The sequence below is a fragment of the Pygocentrus nattereri genome, chromosome 12 (assembly GCF_015220715.1).
Source record: "Pygocentrus nattereri isolate fPygNat1 chromosome 12, fPygNat1.pri, whole genome shotgun sequence".
In the NCBI taxonomy this organism is placed as follows: domain Eukaryota; kingdom Metazoa; phylum Chordata; class Actinopteri; order Characiformes; family Serrasalmidae; genus Pygocentrus; species Pygocentrus nattereri.
The window spans coordinates 32,460,516-32,480,104 of NC_051222.1; the positions used below are offsets into that span (position 1 = coordinate 32,460,516).

Genomic DNA, 19,589 nt, shown 5'->3' on the forward strand with positions numbered 1-19,589 from the left:
ACAATAAATGTCTCCTACTGTGAGAATGGCACCTCCCAAGAGCCTCTTTGCATGGTCACTTTGCATGGCCTGTCTGCATGGTCCTACAGCAGGGGTGCACAACTCCGGGCCTGGAGGGCCAGTGTCCAGCGCAGTTTTGAGGTTTGCCTACTCAAACACACCCATTAAACCTGCCAATTAACAGATGAGTGTAATCAGGTGTGGTTGAGCAGGTAATTCACCAACATGTGCTGGACACCAGCCCACCAGGACTGGAGTTATGCACCCCTTTCCTACAGTCACACAGGCATATATTTCTGTATATATAAATTCTTTCTACACGTATTTTCCATTTCATTGGCTCCACTTTCTATATAGGTGCACTTTGTGTACAGACTGTAGTCCATCTGTTTCTCTGCATACTTTATTAGCCCCCTTTTGCCTTTTTCTTCAGTGGCCGAGCCACCACAGATCAATTCAAATATTAAAGTCATACAGTCTTGAGCGCAATACGTTGTTGTAGAAATGAAAGATTTGTATGGTGCATCACATTAAAATAGATTTTGATCATATTCTATTACCTGGTGATGTAGCATATTGCCCACCAGCAATTAACTGACTAGCTAGCTAATCCCAGGTGTTCTTTTACTATTTTACTATAATTTTCTTGCTTTAGAATAACATGGCAGGTATTTAATAGAATTAAAATCTGTTGCATACGTTTTATTGCAGGTGCCTGTCAGTGAGCTAATTTTAGATAACCTAGGTGTAGACCCATGTATGTCACTGTTTACCAGTTTCGTCGCAGTTTTGTAGGTAAATGGCTGTTTAAGACTGGGATTTGGGAAATTTAGTCTAATACAGGGATGTGTTTTGTGCACACCTGACAAAGCAGGTGAGACAAAAAGGGCATCACCAGAATTTAAAATTGCTGTAATGTCCACTGATTGTAGGAAAAATATCAACCCATTAAAATCGCTGGCTGTTTACATACTAAGGCTTATTATCCCAAAAACTACAGGGTCTTTAATGGAAACTAGTTCATATATTCTTAGTTTATAGAAGTGTGTAATAAAACTTGGGGCCTGCCAGCTGGCCTAGGCCTTTTAAGGTGGGTGTAACTTACTGAAATATGCAGTAGCAAAGACACATTTACCCTTTCATCTCACCGTACAGATGATGCTACATCATCATTGACTTTTATTCTATCATTTCATCATCAGAGCACAGCCTCTGCCTGTATGTTTGTGTCTTTGACTGAGGGGCTGTTTAGTAAAAGTAAAAAAAAAAATCTGATTCTATATGAAGTCATTAGTGTGATTACTAGAGGAATATTTCAGAGTAACGGAAACTGAATAAATTGCTGTTGTAGAAAGGTAGAAACGTTCTATGCAGGGGTCAGTTTATTTATACTGCTGTGAATGTAATATCTGCTGTTTGTACAGGGTGATATCTTTTAATGTAAGTTAAAGCTCAGGGAGCCAATGGGCAGTAGAACTGTCAGTACCAATTACTTAATTAATTTATTCTTATTATTCTTAATTTATTCTTAATTATTGTTATTCTGACTCTTAATCAACTTTTCTGTGACTATTTTTAGGTAAAAGGCCAAATCAAAATAAATAAATAATATTCTGCACAGTCTTTCTGAGATTTTAAACTTCGTTGTTGGAAGCTTTCATCAGTCTATGTCTCTCTGTGTGTGTGTGTGTGTGTGTGTGTGTGTGTTTCTAACTCTAGACTGTAAGAAACCAAAAATGATGGCATGGATACCACGAAGAGAGGGAAAGGCAAGACGATGTTGACAGGAATATATTCATCTTTTTGTAGCGCGCATAACAGTATACACATTTAATACCGTGCTTGTAATGGACTGCATGTTCTTCTTGAATATTACAATTGTACTGATGTTTGTGCACAGATGTTCTTATTTTAATTACAGTTGTATTAATTAGCCATAACATTAAACACCTCCTTATTTCTACACTCATGGTCCATTTTATCAGCTCCACTTACTGTATAGCTGCACTTTGTAGTTCTACAGTTACAGATTGCAGAGCTGCAGAAAATAAGTGTAATAACTGGCAAACTAAAGCAGACAAGTATTTCAATACTGATCAAAATACTTTTTATTTTACAAACAAAACAAATAGAACAAAAAATATCATATATATATTAAACTCATACAAGCCAAAACAACTTCTGGTATTAAACTGGTGCTGTGATGAAAGTACAGCAGACATTTCATTCAGACTCTTAATTTCTAATCAAAGTTAATACCAGCCCCCCAACAATAAAGTGTCCCCCCAGATTTCCAAGTCCCTTATATACTCTTGAGATGGAACATGAATGGAGACTCATAAAAAAGTTTGAACATTTAGTTTGTGATGTGAAATAATGTTAATGTTATTTAAATGCTTATCCTTTGTTTTGAATTTTATACTCCAGCATAGATATGATTTTTACATTGTACAAAAAAAGACTAAATAGAATTCGATTTTTTTTAACTCCTCATTTTATGATGTCTGTAAGTGTTGCTTAATTTAACTATTAATAAATGTTTTTATTTATTAATATATTCATTTATGTAGTGGTTCTTATTGCATGGATTCACTCGTGCTTAAAATAAACGATTCATCTGTTTTAAAGCATAACTACGAAACCATGATTAAAACTTGGACAGACACATTCACAGATTAGGACATAGTACTCGATATGCTATAAACAAGACTTCAGGACAGTGAACGACGAGAGGAAAATCCCAAGCACGAAGCTGCACAAACTGCACAGCTACAGCTGACAGAGAGTCAGTCAAGTTCTAACATACCATAACATGTCGTCGCTACTACACACCACTAGGTGGCGGTATAAGCCAAGAGTAGATGGCAAAGCAAATATGACATCACCACTGCTGATGGGCTTTTGTTGATATTTTGTTGTCATAACACTTTCTGCGGTGAAATGACACAGGATGCTATGACAGCTGATGTTTTAGGCATTGTGTCCGTTTCACAGCTCATCTCTAGTATCTAATAGTGTCCATTTCAGTTCTTAAAATACCGACCTTTTAATCCTGACATCATTTCTAGCCCGAATTGTTCCAGAAGATGACTGGGAAGCTGGGAAGCGGGCATGTAATTTCTAACCATACAACACCTTCATAGTAAACATCTAACCCACCTAACCACCCACAGCCCAGCACAGAATAGCACAGCTAACATGTAAACACATGTATCAACAACTTAAACAACAATAAATGTCTCCTACTGTGAGAATGGCACCTCCCAAGAGCCAAATTGTTCCAGAAGATGACATAAAATGGCCTGAAACGGACCTACATCAGTTAGTTTTTCAGTGAGAACTGTATATTATGTACATGTAAACAATACCTAATATTATAACCTCTGAGAGAGAAAGGTAGCGGTGTTGTTATCGCCATTATTCTTTGTCTAAGCCACTTATCTTTCTGGGTCATGGGCGTGCTGGAGCCTACCCCAGCGCAGGCATTAGGCAGAAGGAAGGATACACCCTGGACAGGCTGTCATTCCATTATAGGGTGAATAAACATTCACACTGAAGGGCAGTTTCCTCTCTCCAATGGGCCTGACCTTGGACTGTGGGAGGAAACCCATGCAGACACAGGGAGAACATGCAAACTCTACCCAGAAAGGAACCCAGGCCCTTCTTGCTGCGAGACACCATGCTGTCCTCCTGCTATGTAATTTAACAATAAAAAAGGAAATATATACAGCAAATTTGAGCTCATTTTACCCAACAGACAGAAGATATACATAACTGTCATGACAGTGTCATGCCATAAAGGTCTTATAAGCATAAATATGCTTCATCACTTTACTTTAGGCCCAGAGTATCCGTATCAAAACCTTCACAAAGTACAATACAGTAGATACCACAAAGTGTCAGTGTTACCTTTTGTTTGATTTTGTAACCAGCCTCACTTGTCAAGTTGTGTAACGTAATCACCATCATGTGTTTGGGACACCAAAAAGAGTCAGCTGTCCCAACGTGCTGTCATTTCACCCTAGAAAGTGTTACGACAACCTCATATCAACAAAAACCTGCATCACTTCATACAGACGCTTGGTCAACCTGACACTAAAGTTGCTGCTTATTGGAAAAAGACTTCATTGATGTTCATGTAGGTTTATGCTAGTTGTCATAAAAGGGTGATGCAATTGTAATGTAGCCTTATTTATTTGACCTAAAGTAAAGAGCAACCCTTTATTTGAAGGTTACCTACATACGGACTACATAACACACGCATAAACACTGAATAACATATTTATGAAGCAGTATTTGAGTATTTATGACCTGCTCATGCTAGAAACCACAAGATGGCATAAGATGCTTTATGAAGTGAATGACACTGCATCAAAATAAGAGGCCTTAAACCAAAGTGACGGCCATTTCTTCCATTTATAACACTGTTATAAAGCCTCTTCCGCAAGTCATGGAACTGAAATGGAAGAAAGGTCCAGTTTAGACATTTGAATATGTTCTACATAGTCCCGCATGAGTTAAAGTACAAAATCCTTGTTATTAAAATGTAATTTGCTTCTCTTGCAATTATTGTGTAAGCTGTTATAAATACATATTTACAGTACAACATGCTGGTATTGCCTTTTAACGTCCTAATGTAGGTCGCCTTCACATAAAGTGTTACCCAGCTAAGAGTTACCAAACAGTTAAAGCACGAGGGCTTCATATTTGCCTGCTAAAACTGTCTAACAGCATCCAGTTCCTGCTAGAAAACATAATACATGCTGTATTGCAGCTGTGCTGGTGTTAAATACATCATCAGTGGTGCATTAAAATAACCAACATTTCCTCCTTTTTAATATAAATTTGAATTAGACTTCTGTACGCCAGAGAGGAAACGACATCAGCACTGGAGTAAACTTTCTAAATGCTGCTCATGTAGTGTTCACTGTGAGTCAGCTCCATATTTTATTTTAATTTTAATTTTTAAATTTAAAAAATTTTTTTTTTAATTAATTTTATTCATATTTTTATTTTTAAATTAACATTTCCCATATTTCCCATCACTTAATTAATTTTTTTGTCCATAACTTGGCTAGAGAGTTAAATTTAATGTACCTCCCTGCTGGAAAAAAAATCATAGAACCCATTAAAAGTGTCTGTTGGTTCCTGGTGGTTTTCAGTCGTCGGTGATGGTGTCCTGTTTTCCTGATGGGTTGATATCACAGGGTAAAGGATTCTGATGTGGGACTGATTCCACATACATTCGGTCGTTTCCTAATGGCCTCTAACTGCGACCATCAAGCCAATTCCACCAAGTTTTGGTGCCCACAACGTCGTCTGCTTGGTGCTTTCGGCATCGTCTGCAGCGAGGCTTTCCTGAGTTTCAGCCGTTTTGTCTGTGAATAAACCCGACATTCATGTCATTTTGTTTTGAAAGTTTCCGTATTTAATTGCCTTATTATCAGTATGGCAACGTCAATATATGTTCACTGTAAGTCTTGTTGGCTAACAGTACATGGTTCACTGCTTTTCCTCATAAAGGCACTGATAGGCTGGCAGCACATGTCAGGCTGAGACTGCATGTCTGCAGCCAGACCCTTCGCTCTGGATGGCCGTCTTCATCTTCCTCAGTTACTGATGAAGATGAACAGAATGGAGAAGTTTCAGTTCTCCTCCTCAGAGGATATGAGCACCAAATCCAGTCAAGCGAAGACCCTGTCCTGAGTGTGTGGTAATTTACTGGTATGACTGAGCTGTCTTACGCAATCATGCTTATAAGATGTGCTCTGAGAGTTCAGAGAAAAAGAGAAGTTGAAGTGAGAAAAAATGGAGCTGCTGGCTGGTTGAAGCCGCACCAGAATGTCTACGAAAACAAGGAGAGATAGGCAAAAGTGATCCAACACCAGTCCAGTTTGGTGTTGACATAGAAAGCTGTCAAACTTTAGAGACTGTAAATATTTCAAACTGAAATAAGGAAGGAAATTAAAAGGGAAACTAGAGAATGTTTTTGTTTGTGGACGTCTCATGCTCAGCAGGAGGAAGGCCTGGTTCACCGAAAAGAGGAAGAAAGAATGCTAGTGTAAGTGAGATGATGACTTTTTAACCACATACAGTCTGACAATTATAACTGACGAAGCTTCGTCTGGGCTCTGGGTTTGTTCTCTGGGATCAGTCACTTAATGAAGGTAGGAATATACTCTTAGTGCTTTTGGAAGTAGTGAAGGCTTGTTGACTGATGAACTTGTCTTAAGGTCACCAACTGTGCTTTGACTATTGGCCTCTAGCGGTAATTTCTGCTATCAAAAGTTTATGATACTCAGGTATACTGAAATATCATTGTCATGAATCTAATTCAGTTGTGCCACACATTTTCATAGAGTCAGACTTTTTTTACCTCAGATTTAAATGTTGATGGAACAAAACTGAGACATTGCAGTGTTGCTCATTTGGGTGTTTTCATTCATTAAAATGTACTTTCAATGCTTTTTGTCCATTTTCCATAAACCACACACAATTTGGTCATGTAATATTGCCATTTTTATGTTACTTATTTATTATTTTTGGTACTTATATAACAAGTAACAAACTTACTCGTTACATAACAGGCCTCTACATGATGAGGAATAATCTGCATCATGCATTTAGGGCTCTTTGTCTTCACAATAAGAGGAATTTGTAGATTTATACATGTCAGCTAAGCTTTATGACTTCATAAGCAAGCAATATTTTCACATATATGTTCTTACGGCACAGGATAAATTGCTGATCTCACTCAGAATGTCTCTGACTGTTTCTCTGGTGTTTCTGCTCTTCATCTCTGGTGAGTCAAAGCTGCTACTTCAAATCAAAATTAACATTGCTTTCCACAGAAGTAAGTTTAATTTTTAATGATTTATTTTATAGGTGAGATCAGGAGGGTGAAAACGCTTTGTTTTCACTGTACCTTGCAAATTTGGACTAGGTTGAGTGGGTTATAATTTTAGTTGAATATAAAATATGAAATAATGTAGTAATTATAAAGTAAATAAATAAAATATGAAATAATGTAGTAAATGTGCAAGTTGTATATTGGGTATCGCTTTATGTGGATGGTCTCCTAAATATGATCTACAGATACTTAAATCATTATCAAACATTCTCGCGATACTCAGTTGATTATCCATAACTTATGGTCAGGTTAATGTGTAGGCTTTGCCTTGAGGTTAGGATTAGGGTTAGATTTAGGGTTAGGGACAGATTCAGTAATATCTTCCACGAGTTAATCGATATTTATTGGGATATTACTAGAAGGTATACTGAGCACCCTGAGCATTCATTATATTGCTAGGTCTTCAGCGTTTATGTTTGAAACTAGTATTTAATTTTACACAATTTGCAGACTGAGTCGGAATATCCGTTAAAACTTTTAACCTCTATTTGTATGAATGGTAAAGAAATTATTTTGAATGCAATTTGACTTATTTTTCAGTGTTTCACACAAAGACTTGTGTGACAAAGTGCCACAGTCTTTTTGGGATGGTGGTGAGGTATAATAGTACCCAGCCTCTCTCATTTGATATCCTGTCAGTTGTGCTATGCGAGTGAAGCGTAACAGTTTTACGCACTGTGGTAATATCTGTTTTTCTGTAGCAACCTCTAAACTGTTCCTACTGTCAGACCTGTGCAGCTTCTCACTTTGTGCTTTCAGCTCCAAATGAGCTCAGATGGGCAGATTTAGAAACATTTCATTTTAATTTCTGTGTTTTGTGTTGCAGGAGTTGTTGCTCAGTATGTGTGGGGTGTGGATTACAACTCTAAATCTATCTGTGCTGTAAAGGGATCTACAGTGACCATGTACTGCACTTACACATATCCAAGACGTTACTGGGTCCGAAAAGCTTTCTGGACCAAAGAGTGGGGTCAAGGTTCCGAACCTCGTGATCTGTCAGAAGATCCAGAGTACAGAGGCAGAGTTAAGTACATCGGAGATAAACAACACAATTGCACTCTCAGACTGAGTGATGTAACAGAAAATGATCAAAGGAGATATTACTTCAGATTTCTAACACACGAACCTGGAGGAAGATATCAAGGTGCAGATGGAGTTTATCTTTCAGTCACAGGTAAGTTCCATCAGCAGAAATAAAACGCTGGACTTCATTCACTGGTGTTCAGGATCAGAAAGCAGTTCTGTAATGTAATCACATTAATTGTGCATGCCACAGAAAATCATTCACAAAGCATTTCAGACTCACTTTCAATACCAAACAATGTTTTATTTGAAATTATGGATGCACTATAGAAAAACATCCCACTTCTAAATGGTCCAGTAAAAGTGGTTTGGCAGATTTATTCAGCTGATCGAATACATGGAAGTTGTTTTATGGATCATTCGGCCAAATAGGTTCCAAACTTGAAGGGACTGACTTTGCTTTTCCCTCTCTTGGACTTTACACAAAAATCCTTTTGATTTGACGTAAGTCTTCACCCTGTGTGTTTTGTTAATGACATGAAAATGTGAGCCAAAAATGTAAGTTTTATTTATTTATTTAATAATAAATCTCTGCATCTTTACACTTCACTTGAAAACAAAACAGAAATATATTTCTACAAACAACATTGAAAAAACAAAACAAACAAAAACAAGTGTTAACGAGTCTAAATTTAGGCTTTTGGGTCTGGAACCTCTCCATAGAAAGTCAGCTATATGTGATGATTTTGTATATATATAGCTTATTACTATCACTATTAATGCTTCAGGTTTGAATGTGTTTGTGTTTGTTTATCTTAAAGGACAGTTCCACCCATCGGTGTACTCTGAAGTAGCCTTACGCTTTAGTTTTACCTTTGTTCACACCATTGCTGATATATTCACTCAGCGAGTGTGAGTCTCCACAGTGTGAGTTTGTTTTCTCTGGTTCTCAGATCTCCAGGTGGAGGTTCCTGAGAGAGTGAAGGAGGGAGATAAAGTCACTCTCACATGTAAAACCAGCTGCAGTCTGTCTGACAGACCAACATTCACCTGGTACAGAAATGGACGTTATTTATCCTCCAGTACCGACCAGCTCCACCTGCAGCCGGTCAGCAGGGAGAATAAGGACAGGTATCGCTGTGCTGTACTGGGTCAGAAACTTCACTCTCCTGAGGTCACTCTTAATGTGAGATGTAAGTCCAGATTCATTCATTCAGTCTCAGAAAACAAAGCTGAAGTTTCATGTAGAACTGTCTGTTTAAACCCCAAAGCTGAAGCATCGTCAGTAATATCTATTTATAAAGTAATAAATCAGTGGTTAATAATTACTGTGGTTAATAACTCCAGCCGTGGAGATCCATTTACTGCATACTGTTGTGTTTTCCAAAGCTGAGCTCATGTTTGGTAAAGGGACAGTCATGTGTCAATAAGATGTTATAGCATGTCTGGCAAATGTGCTCATGTTTCTTCTCCAGCAGCATGTTTTCTTGATTTGTTCTCATGAGAAGTCAGTGGCTGTGTATATGTGCTACAGTGGGAAGAACTGGAAGAGTTTGGAGCTCGAAAGAAAGGAGTGCAGACCGAGCCAGTTATTCGCAGGCCTCAGCCTGAGCTCATGCTAGAATTAGCCAAAGCTGTGGCCAACTACAGCTGTTAATAAAGCACATTATATAAGCTGTGTCTCCTCTTTCGTAGTGGTAAACACTGCAATATGTTTAAATTAAATGACAACCAAAGGAATATTCCTCACACTGACTTACCAGTCTTATTAGAAGGTACATTTTTTGCAAGAGTGCTTAATCCAGCTGGCGTTTGACTGCATGGATGGGTTAGATTGTGGAGGTGAAATTTCCCTGTTGTGGGGCTAATAAGGGTCATTGATCAGCACCCCATGAAGTGTAATGTGTTCTTCTACCTCTAGATGGCCCAAAGAGCATCTCAGTGTCCATCAGCCCCACTGGTGAAATAGTGGAGGGCAGTTCAGTGAATCTGACCTGCAGCAGTGATGGAAACCCACCTGTGGAATATAACTGGTTTAAAGGGACATCATCAGTAGGAAAAGGAGAAACTTTCACAATGAAGAAGATCAGCTCTGTGGACAGTGGAGAATACAAGTGCAGATCCAGTAATGAACATGGCAATAAATACTCTGAAGCTCTAACTCTGAATGTTTTGTGTGAGTGGGTGTTTACTTGTTCCAGTGAATTGCATATTTGTAATGGTTCTCTTTTGTAAAGATCTAATATCTTGTGATGACTAGGTCACTTACTGCATTTGTCCTGTTATTTAGATCCTCCAAAGAGCATCTCAGTGTCCATCAGTCCCTCTGGTGAAATAGTGGAGGGCAGTTCAGTGAATCTGACCTGCAGCAGTGATGCAAACCCACCTGTGCAGAAATACACCTGGTTTAAGAAGCTTGACCATGGAGTTTTGCAGAAATCAACAAGTCAGATCTACAGCATCTCCAACATCAGCTCTGCGGACAGTGGGGAATATCGGTGCATGGCAAACAACACACAAGGTTTTCGATACTCAGAGTACAAGTCATTAACAGTTTTATGTAAGCTTTTATTCTACTTGTTGGAAATATTTAAGCTTATATAAACAGAGACATTATCTATAGTTATAAACATGCCTTAGTGCCATTCTACTTTTCCTAGATGCTCCAAAAAAAGCCCTGGCATCCATCAGTGAATCAGCAGAGGGCAGTTCAGTGAATCTGACCTGCAGCAGTGATGCAAACCCACCTGTGCAGAACTACACCTGGTTTAAAGAAGGTGGAAGCTCACCTGTAGGATATGGACACCGTTACACGGCTCTACAGAGTGGATCCTACTACTGTGAGGCTCACAATGAACACGGATCTCAGAAATCAGCTGCAGTGACTGTCACTGTGAAAGGTATGAATTGTAAAATAGCTGTTTATCACTTGTTAGCTGTAACACTTTGTTAAAGTCCTAAAAGAAATGAACTTGAGCCTGACTTTCCCATTCCTCTCCACACAGGGGTTTCGATTGCAGTTCTATTTGCATTTCTTGGCATGGCAGCTGGATGTGGATGTTTATTTGCCATCATTGCTGTTTTGTATGTAAGGTAAGAATATGCTTAATATGTCTGGGCTTCATTGCTTAGGATGCTGCCCCCGCGACCCGAACCCCGGACAAGCGGAAGATAATGGATGGATGGATGGATGGATGGATGCTTCTGTTTTTATTTCGTCCTCTAATTATTAATATTGTTATCATTCTATTTTAGGAGGAAAAGAAAATGTGATTCAGCCAAGCATGCAGACCAAAAAGAGGCAAGTTCCCTAAAACAAAACAGTTTTATACAGTTACACAAGTATTTGACCGTTTTTTATTGTATTTTACTATTATTTCCTGTTAAGTGTTAATAGTATACACATGCTCACGTTTGCTCACAAAAGGTTGTCTGAAACATTTTAGAGTATTTTTTCCTACATTTTACATTTAAATGAAAAACTCAACTCTGTTACTTAGTATAAGATTTTAATTTAAAAATAACTTTTAATTTAAAAGTTTACATTCCTGGTCTATGGTGACCATTACTTATCAAAATAAAAAACACATCACATATGAAATCTCTAAACCTATGCAAGAGAGTTAACATTGTTCATCATTATTACCAGAAATGACACATTATAAAACCTTTAAGTCAGAAAGGATAAGGCTGTACTTTCACTCTACAGTTATGTTCCCCCTAAGAAAGTGATTTCAGTTTCATCAAAGTTACAGGGCTGAACCTTTTCATTATTTGGATCCTTTATGAGGTGAAGAAGCGTGCATGTATTGGGAACTCAGAAAATTATTCTGTCTGGAACTTTAACACCATTCAGGGTCTTCTGTGACAGACAGGTCTTAGCAGAGGTGGCAGACTAAACATAAACTGTATAGAAAAGAGTACAGGAACCAACCTCTAAATCATTAAATCCAAGTGTCTCATTTAGTCTCATTGCCACAGGTGTAGAAAATCAAGCACCTAGCCATGCACTCTGTCTTTACAGACATTTCTGGAAGAATGGGTCGTTCTAAAGAGCTCACTGAATTCGACCGCAGTGTTGTAATAGGATAAAGCTTACAAAAGTTATTTCACAAAATTTCTTCCCCACAAAATTTTCAGAGTCCCCAGAAATATGTGACCATGGCTGTTGTGGTGTTGGGAGTGATTCCTGTAGTCCAGCCCGATGCTGTCTGGAGGCTTTGCCCTGGGCACAAAAAGTACAATCATTAACAAAAGTCTCAACATCATTTACAACAACAGGCCACCAATACTTACTTCATACCAATGAGTCAGTGTTCATTGTCTGCCTTTGTGTCCCAAATGGAGAAGCGTGGATCATCTGTAGGAGTGTGGGTTGGGGGGGTGGATCTGATGTTTGTGCCTGCAAAACTTGCTGTGAAATCTCCCATTGCACCAGAGCTCCTACACATGACAGAGAGATGTTGTTTTTTTCTGAATCAGGTGCTTCAATGGAATCATGTCTTCTTGATAAGGCATCCACCTCACCATTCTTGTAGCCAGAGTAAAATGTGAGGGCATAATTAAACTGACTGAAAACTTGTTTTGAGTTAAGATGCCCCCAACCAACGATGCCACTCTTCTAATGTTGCCTTAACTGCCAGCAATTCTCTATTGCTAATGTCAAATTTCTTTCTGTTGGGGGTGAGTGTCTTTGAATAAAGTGCACAGGGGTGCATTTTTACAGGATTGCAATGGCATTGAGACAGAAAAGCCCCTTTACCTGTTTATGAAGAGTGACATGTGACATCACCACACCAAATGTTCATAATGTCCATGTGTGGTAATGAATGCTGTCTTCCACTTGTTCCCTTCCAATATGCACACTTTGTAGGCACTTTGTATATCTAGTTTGGTGAATATGGTGGCCTGGTGGGGTTGTTCCAGGTCACTAGGAACAAGAGGAAGGGGGTAGTTATTTTTGATGGTGATGGCATTCATGCTAGTCAGTACAAGACCAAAGTCCACCCCCCCACCCCATCCCCCCAAAAAAAGAATCCCGCAGCAGGAGAAGTGGAAGCATGGCTGTATCCATGCATTGTAATGTCTTCCTCCATGGCTGCTTATTCAGGGATGGAGAAAGGATAGACCCTACCAGGCATTACATCGATGGCACAACCCATGTGATTTCTGTGATTAATGAAATTGTGTCATTTAATTTAGCATTCAGTTTCAATAACTTTTTGAGCTATGACCCCTAGGAGTCTGAATAATAATAAAAGAGTTGACAGCAGATGCAGGGACATTACATAAAGTTTTTGTGTGTGGGGTTAGGTGCCTTGCTCAAGGGCAACTCAGTCATGTCCTGTCAGCCAAGGTGATCGAACCAGCCACCTTACAGTCACAAGGCTGATTCCCTAGCCTCCAGCCCACGACTGCCCCCTGGAGGCAGTCTATAATAAATTACTATTTTAAATGACTCAAAAACAATCTACAATATGCAATTCAAATTTAGATTTTAAAATGTTTTTTTAAATGATATTTATTGCAGGGACATAAAAGGCACCACTTGTGATAATGACCCTATAACCCTTGCCATTTTTTAATTTCTCAGTAAAACTTTACACTCTGAAATGATTTACTGATTTATTAATTGCAGTGTGTCATTATTTTTCACTGCAGGAAAATATCTACAGCAATGTAGCAGCAGGGGCAGCAACAAATGATACAGCACCTGATCCAGATCTGTCCAATCAGGATGATGCTTATTATGCAGTGCCCACAGCCCGAAACCCAGATTCTGCCTTTGGAACTGATGAGGAGGTTCAGTATGCTAGCATCCAGTTCCACTGCAAGAAAGTGGCAGAGAAGACTGAAGGGGACAGCACTGAGTACACTAATATTAGATTTACTCACACTAGTGCTACCAACAGGTGAGAGGAACCAACCAAACTATTTGCATCTGTTATTTTGATCACTTCTACATAGCATAAAAATGAATATTTGAAATAAATTATTAAACACATGGGTCACATTGTGTTTGCTGTCTTGATGCAGGTCTGCTACTTCCATGACTGAGGATCCATCAGTGATCTACAGCACTATGAAATAAACCTAATGTGGACTATGGTTATAATCCATGGACAGAACTTTCATCTACGTAGGTCTTTTAGAAGGAGGGAACAAGCTATAAATTCCATTTATACCACACACCATTCTGGAATCTATCCACTCCTCTTTCTCTGGGACCTCCATTTCATATATCAGTCATTTCGATAATCCTAGGATGCTCTCTGGACTAAATTACTCTGTTTCTAGACCTCAAACAAGACCCATATCAATCAACATTGCCTGCTGTTTTTTGTTCTGGGTATCCAGAAGAAGTTAAACTAGTCTCTTCTAGTACATCAGTGCCTAACAACAATACATGTCTGGGGACAACTTGTTCACCTTTTGTTGCTGGATTGTGGCAAAATCTACTGCTAACAGGGGCATGCTACCTCTAAGTGAAGTGAACTTTAGCCTTGAACAACTGGACTGTACTACATCCTCTACAGGATGCCAGCCAACAGATGGAGAACATGAAGCTCACTTTTAAAGGTCTACTCAAATTACCCCACTGATGGTTCCGCTACTTGCAGAGAATGTTCTTATTCTCCAATATCCTACTGACTGCACTTCATTTTTAATGGAAAGCTCACTGTCTGCATCATCATTACGGGGCATGGAAGTTAGGGATCCAGCCTCATGACCGGAAGGTCGCCGGTTCGATCCCCAGAGCTGACAGCACATGACTGAGGTGTCCTTGAGCAAGACACCTAACCCCCAACTGCTCCCCGGGCACTGCGGATTGGACTGCCCACCGCTCCGGGCAAGTGTGCTCACTGCCCCCTAGTGTGTGTGTGCTCACTAGTGTGTATGTGGTGTTTCACTTCACGGATGGGCTAAATGCGGAGTTGAAATTGTGGGACTAATAAGGGTCACTTAATCTTAATGTCTCACATAGGTAACCACCAGTCGGTTGCGTTTGACATTAGCTCTTTAGCTTTCTCTAAATGATGTCACATGCAGCCCTCAGTCCAACTTATTCATCTAACATCTAACTCTTCACTCTCCACTGCTCTTAACTCACTCTCATAGTGCCCATAACTGTTGTAATGCCAGGGACAGGAACTCAAGAGAGTGGTGTAATTCTTACCCAGGATTGGTACGGTTGTTAAGTGCCGTTATTACTGCGTAACCCAGAACCAGAGAAGAAACGATATTCTCTTATATTCTCACTAGCTTACATTCCTCATTATATTCTCTATTGCAACATGACCATCAACAAATTCAGCCAAAACAGCACTTTCTCAATATGTGTGGTGGTTTATGTAAACATGTGAAATTATGAAATCCCAACTTCCTCTTCATGACAATGCACTCTTTCTCTCTTGCTCACTCTCACACTCACTTTCTCTTCCGCCATGTCCACTTTGCATGTGTCCACTCCTCTGTGGTGCTCTTTGTCTAATATCAATTTTGCTGATAATATTTTTTGCTTATTCCAGTGACTTTCAAACGGGTCCTCAGAGCCACCAAGGCGGTTCACAATTTGAATCTATCCCAACTCATACAGGTTAAGGGACCTTCTAGGGTGGGTGGGTGTGGGGTTGGCTTCTCACATCTACAGTCTAATCTACAGTTAACAGTAGACATAAATAGCAGTAGCAACAATGAGGAGCTTCAAGTTCTGATTTACCTTTGACTCTGCTTTCATTTTTTGTGAATGCCGTAGAAACTAATTGTGGCTAGCTAGTCCTTTCATTTCATTTCATTATTTATTTATTTTTGAATAGTGGACACCTGACTCCAGTGAACCTGTTATGATTGCCTTCGGCCAATCACTAGTTCACACCATTTCCAGCTCAGCACATTTGGTACCCCCAGCAAGAAAGTGTAACCGAATTTAGATCTTAGAACAAATGATGTGGTGAGTAGGAGCTCTGTACATCAGCTGCAGCTCTGCTGTGATCTTTTGAGTTTGATACTGAAATGTGTAAGATTTGCATTATACAACAGATCAGCAGCACATTGTAAATGACATAACCTATGACATTCTTAAGATTAAAACCTGAAATTAAAACCTGGCATTAAATTTCATCATGTTGCAACATGTTGCATCATGTTAATTCAGACTGAAACTTCATTCTGGGATTAAATGAAACCAAAACTTCCAAATAAATAAAACCAAAACTTCCAAATAAATAAAACTAAATTAAAACTTCAATTTGAATTAGTCTAAATTTACAAAATGTATTTTAAAAAGGGCATTTTCTGAAAAAAACAAAAAAAAAAAAACAAAAACAAAGTATCTCTCTCTAAAGAAAAATATGTATATAGAGCACCTCAAAAGCTTCCTTACAACTCACACGGCCACTCACTGATGGTTAACGGGCTGACGGTTCTCCAGAAGGGAGAGCTTTTATCTCTCAAGTAGCTTTTGAGTACATCAGTGAAACAGAAGAAAACAACACAGCAGCAGGACCTCACTAAAGGTTATTTCAGGTTAAATGGTGTGTATATTAAGTAACAGTCTAAATGCATTCCAGATAACAGTTTTGTTGAAGTTGTTGATCTAGGAGGAACAGCTTGGCAGAGAGCTAATAGGATAACAGGCTACCCTAATAACATTTGGTATTAGTCTTTAGACTTGAGTAATTATCAGTATGTATATAGCACAGCAGAGCTGCTCTGACAGGCCTTGTGAAGATCAGAGCAGCTCTGCACAAACACACTCATTAGCTGTAGAGACCAATGGAGCTTAGCTTTAGCTTCAGCAGATGGACATATGGAGCTGATTCACAGACATGATGAGACACTGACCAACATTTAAAGTAGAGTCACTACATGAGCAGCATTTGGAAAGAGTGACGTTTAGTTCAGAGCTGATGATGTCACTTCCTGTGTGTCTGGCATGCATAAGTGGTCTCATTCAAACTAAAATAAAGAAGAAGAGGGTGATTATAGTTCAGTTTTCAAGCAGAATTCAGAAAGACATGGTTCAGTATGTTGTCTCTAATGTTTAGCTGGTAAATATGAAACTTAACTCTTGTTTCTCTCTCTCTCTCTCTCTCTCTCTCTCTCTCTCTCTCTCTCTGCTGGCTGTTTTTGGTTGTTTAGGATTGGCCTCTGACACAATGATGTCAGAGTTGGTTCATCATTTTCTCAAACTTTATCATCTTCTATTGGTTTGTGCTGCCATCTAGAGGAATGTAGCTGTAACGACATGCGCACTGTACTGTGAGGCCCAACACTGACTGACTGATATTTGGAGCTCTGTAGCAGCTCACCTGACACTTCATGCATTTAATTAACTAATCTTAATGTGTTGGCTGCTAGCTGTATGTACAACCCAAATCATGCAACATCATTGGACCTATACTGGACAGCATTCACGTAATGTTCTCATTGTGTCCAGTCCACTATGAATCAGCTCCATATGTCCATCTGCTGAAGCTAAAGCTAAGCTCCATTGGTCTCTACAGCTAATGAGTGTGTTTGATGTTTAGCTGCTCTGATCTTCATGTTTTGATGTTTTGTAGGGCTTGGTTGATCTCCTCATCTAATTCCGGGAAGGATAGGTTTGGGACTTCTCTTTGTCTTTCTGATGTATAAGGGACAAGGAATCGGCTTTGGAATTACGGGTACCCGGACGAAATGAAATATTGAACTGAAAGCATGAGAAGCAGAGTGACCAACAAGCTTGACAATGATTAAGGGATTTGGCTGATGGTAAATATTCAGTTCTTGTGATCTGTCAGGACTTGAAACAAATGTTGAGCTCCCTCTAACCAGTGCCACTCCCCTAACACTAGTTTTACTGTGAGTAGTTGTCTGTCTCCTGTGCCGTAGTTACATTCTGCAGGTGAGAGCTTGTGTGAAAAAGAGGCCATGGAATGAAGTTTAGGGGAGTCTCCACCATGAAGGGACAAAAGATAAAGGCTGGTCTGGGTGTCTGAGAATGGGGCCAATAGTGAAAGCAGTTTATGGCGTCCTCTGCATTAGAATCCCAAATAGCTAATGAGGCCTCATGTTGAGCTAATGCCTCATTGATATACTCTTCTATGGCTTTCTCTTCTTCTGGAATGAGTGGACACACCCTGGGTTTTGGAAGGGGAGCCCCCTCAATAAGATCTCTAGTGCAATCATGGGTGTGTTGTGATGGTAGTTTGGTAACATTGGCCTTTCTAAAGACTTCTGACAGATCTGAGAAAATGTCTGGAATCTGAATGCATTTCCTGTGGAGATGCACCACAGGTTGTAGGCAGCTGCTCACCCTAGACAAGCTCTATGGTCCATGTTTTTCTCACGTTTCCAGTTTAGCCTTTCATACCATAATTTGAAGACTAATGCGCTGTCACAAATTCACCAGTGCAACAAAGAGAAGGAGATCCAGTCTGAGTCTGAATCTATTCTTCCCCCTTCTGCACAAATAGGCTCCATTATTTTGGAGGTTGATGATGAGATTGTTAAAGCACTTCAGCAAGTTAAGGCTCCAGACAACTGTCCACAGAACAACCTCTATGTGCCAGATCAATTTTGAGATCATCTGATAACCTGGGCTCTCTTAGCTCCAGTCATCCTAGTGAGTTCTATATGCAACAACTGTTGTCAAACCGTGGGGAACACTTAATTAGGATATTCATAGATTCATGTCTTGCTTGGTTTGTGCCCAAAGTAAAACACCCAAAACACTCCTGGCTGGCAAACTTATGCCTCTACCTGTGCCTGAATGCCCTTGGTCTCATATAGCTATAGACTTCATTGCAGATTCTTACTGTGAGGTGTTAAATGAATTTATTTCAAATTCCTGCCTAAAGCTCTTGACACAGCTCTAGCCCTATAATAACATATTTTATGTAATTTTGGCAGTCCAGAAGATTTATTATCAGATAGTGGTTCACAATTTACATCCATAGTCTGGTCTGATTTCTCTGAGCACTTAGGGATAAATGTTAGTCTTACCTCAGAATATCACCCACAATCTAACTCACAAGGTAAAAGGGAAAATCAGGAGTTTCTCCATGCATTTAGTAGCATTTAGTAACTCTATGGACTTGTCTAAGTTTTTGATTTGGGCTGATTTGCTCAGCAACTCATATGATGCCCTTCAGACATCCCAGCCATCAATGACTGGATGAAGCATAGTGAGGAGGTCTGGGAGCAGACCCACTGCAGAATCAAGGTGGCCCCACAGCATGTGAAAGAACAAGCAGACAGGTGTCAGGCAGAGACTTGCTCCTTCTAGCCCTGAGATCTGGTCTGGCTTTCCACTCGAGACCTCAGCTTTGGGGAGGGTTGTCATAAGTTACAGCCAAAATCACTGGAGGTGTAGGGCACAGCAGTCTAAGCAGTCCATCATATATTGGATTCCCAATCGCATGGAGGGCATCTCCAGTACCGCTTCAAGGGGTATGGACCAGAGGAGAGGAACTGGGTAGCAGGTAAGGACATCCTTGTGTGTGGGTTACTGGCAGGTTTCCACGCCCAGGCATCCAGAGAAACTGGCTCCACATCCTAGAGAATGTCCACAGAAAAATATCTTGAGTTCCTGCACGTTCTGATCCAGTAGCCCAGCTCCTGTCCAGCACAGAGCTCCAGATATAAGACAGTGATGGGTCTTATAGTGCAGTGG

At 39.6% G+C, this 19,589-nt stretch overlaps 1 protein-coding gene across 1 annotated transcript in view; it reads left to right on the forward strand.

Moving 5' to 3' along the window:
- The window catches only part of LOC108413703, a 28,357-nt gene extending 13,626 nt beyond the window's left edge, over positions 1-14,731 (forward strand). The window contains exons 12-23 of the mRNA XM_037543285.1: positions 1,720-1,737; positions 5,981-6,061; positions 6,736-6,802; positions 7,737-8,084; positions 8,887-9,126; positions 9,855-10,109; positions 10,224-10,493; positions 10,594-10,833; positions 10,939-11,026; positions 11,189-11,234; positions 13,595-13,845; positions 13,970-14,731. Coding sequence (XP_037399182.1) covers positions 1,720-1,737; positions 5,981-6,061; positions 6,736-6,802; positions 7,737-8,084; positions 8,887-9,126; positions 9,855-10,109; positions 10,224-10,493; positions 10,594-10,833; positions 10,939-11,026; positions 11,189-11,234; positions 13,595-13,845; positions 13,970-14,024 — 1,959 coding nt within the window. The 3' untranslated portion in view covers positions 14,025-14,731. The remainder of the gene's footprint in view (positions 1-1,719; positions 1,738-5,980; positions 6,062-6,735; positions 6,803-7,736; positions 8,085-8,886; positions 9,127-9,854; positions 10,110-10,223; positions 10,494-10,593; positions 10,834-10,938; positions 11,027-11,188; positions 11,235-13,594; positions 13,846-13,969) is intronic.
- The last annotated feature ends 4,858 nt before the right edge of the window (positions 14,732-19,589 follow it).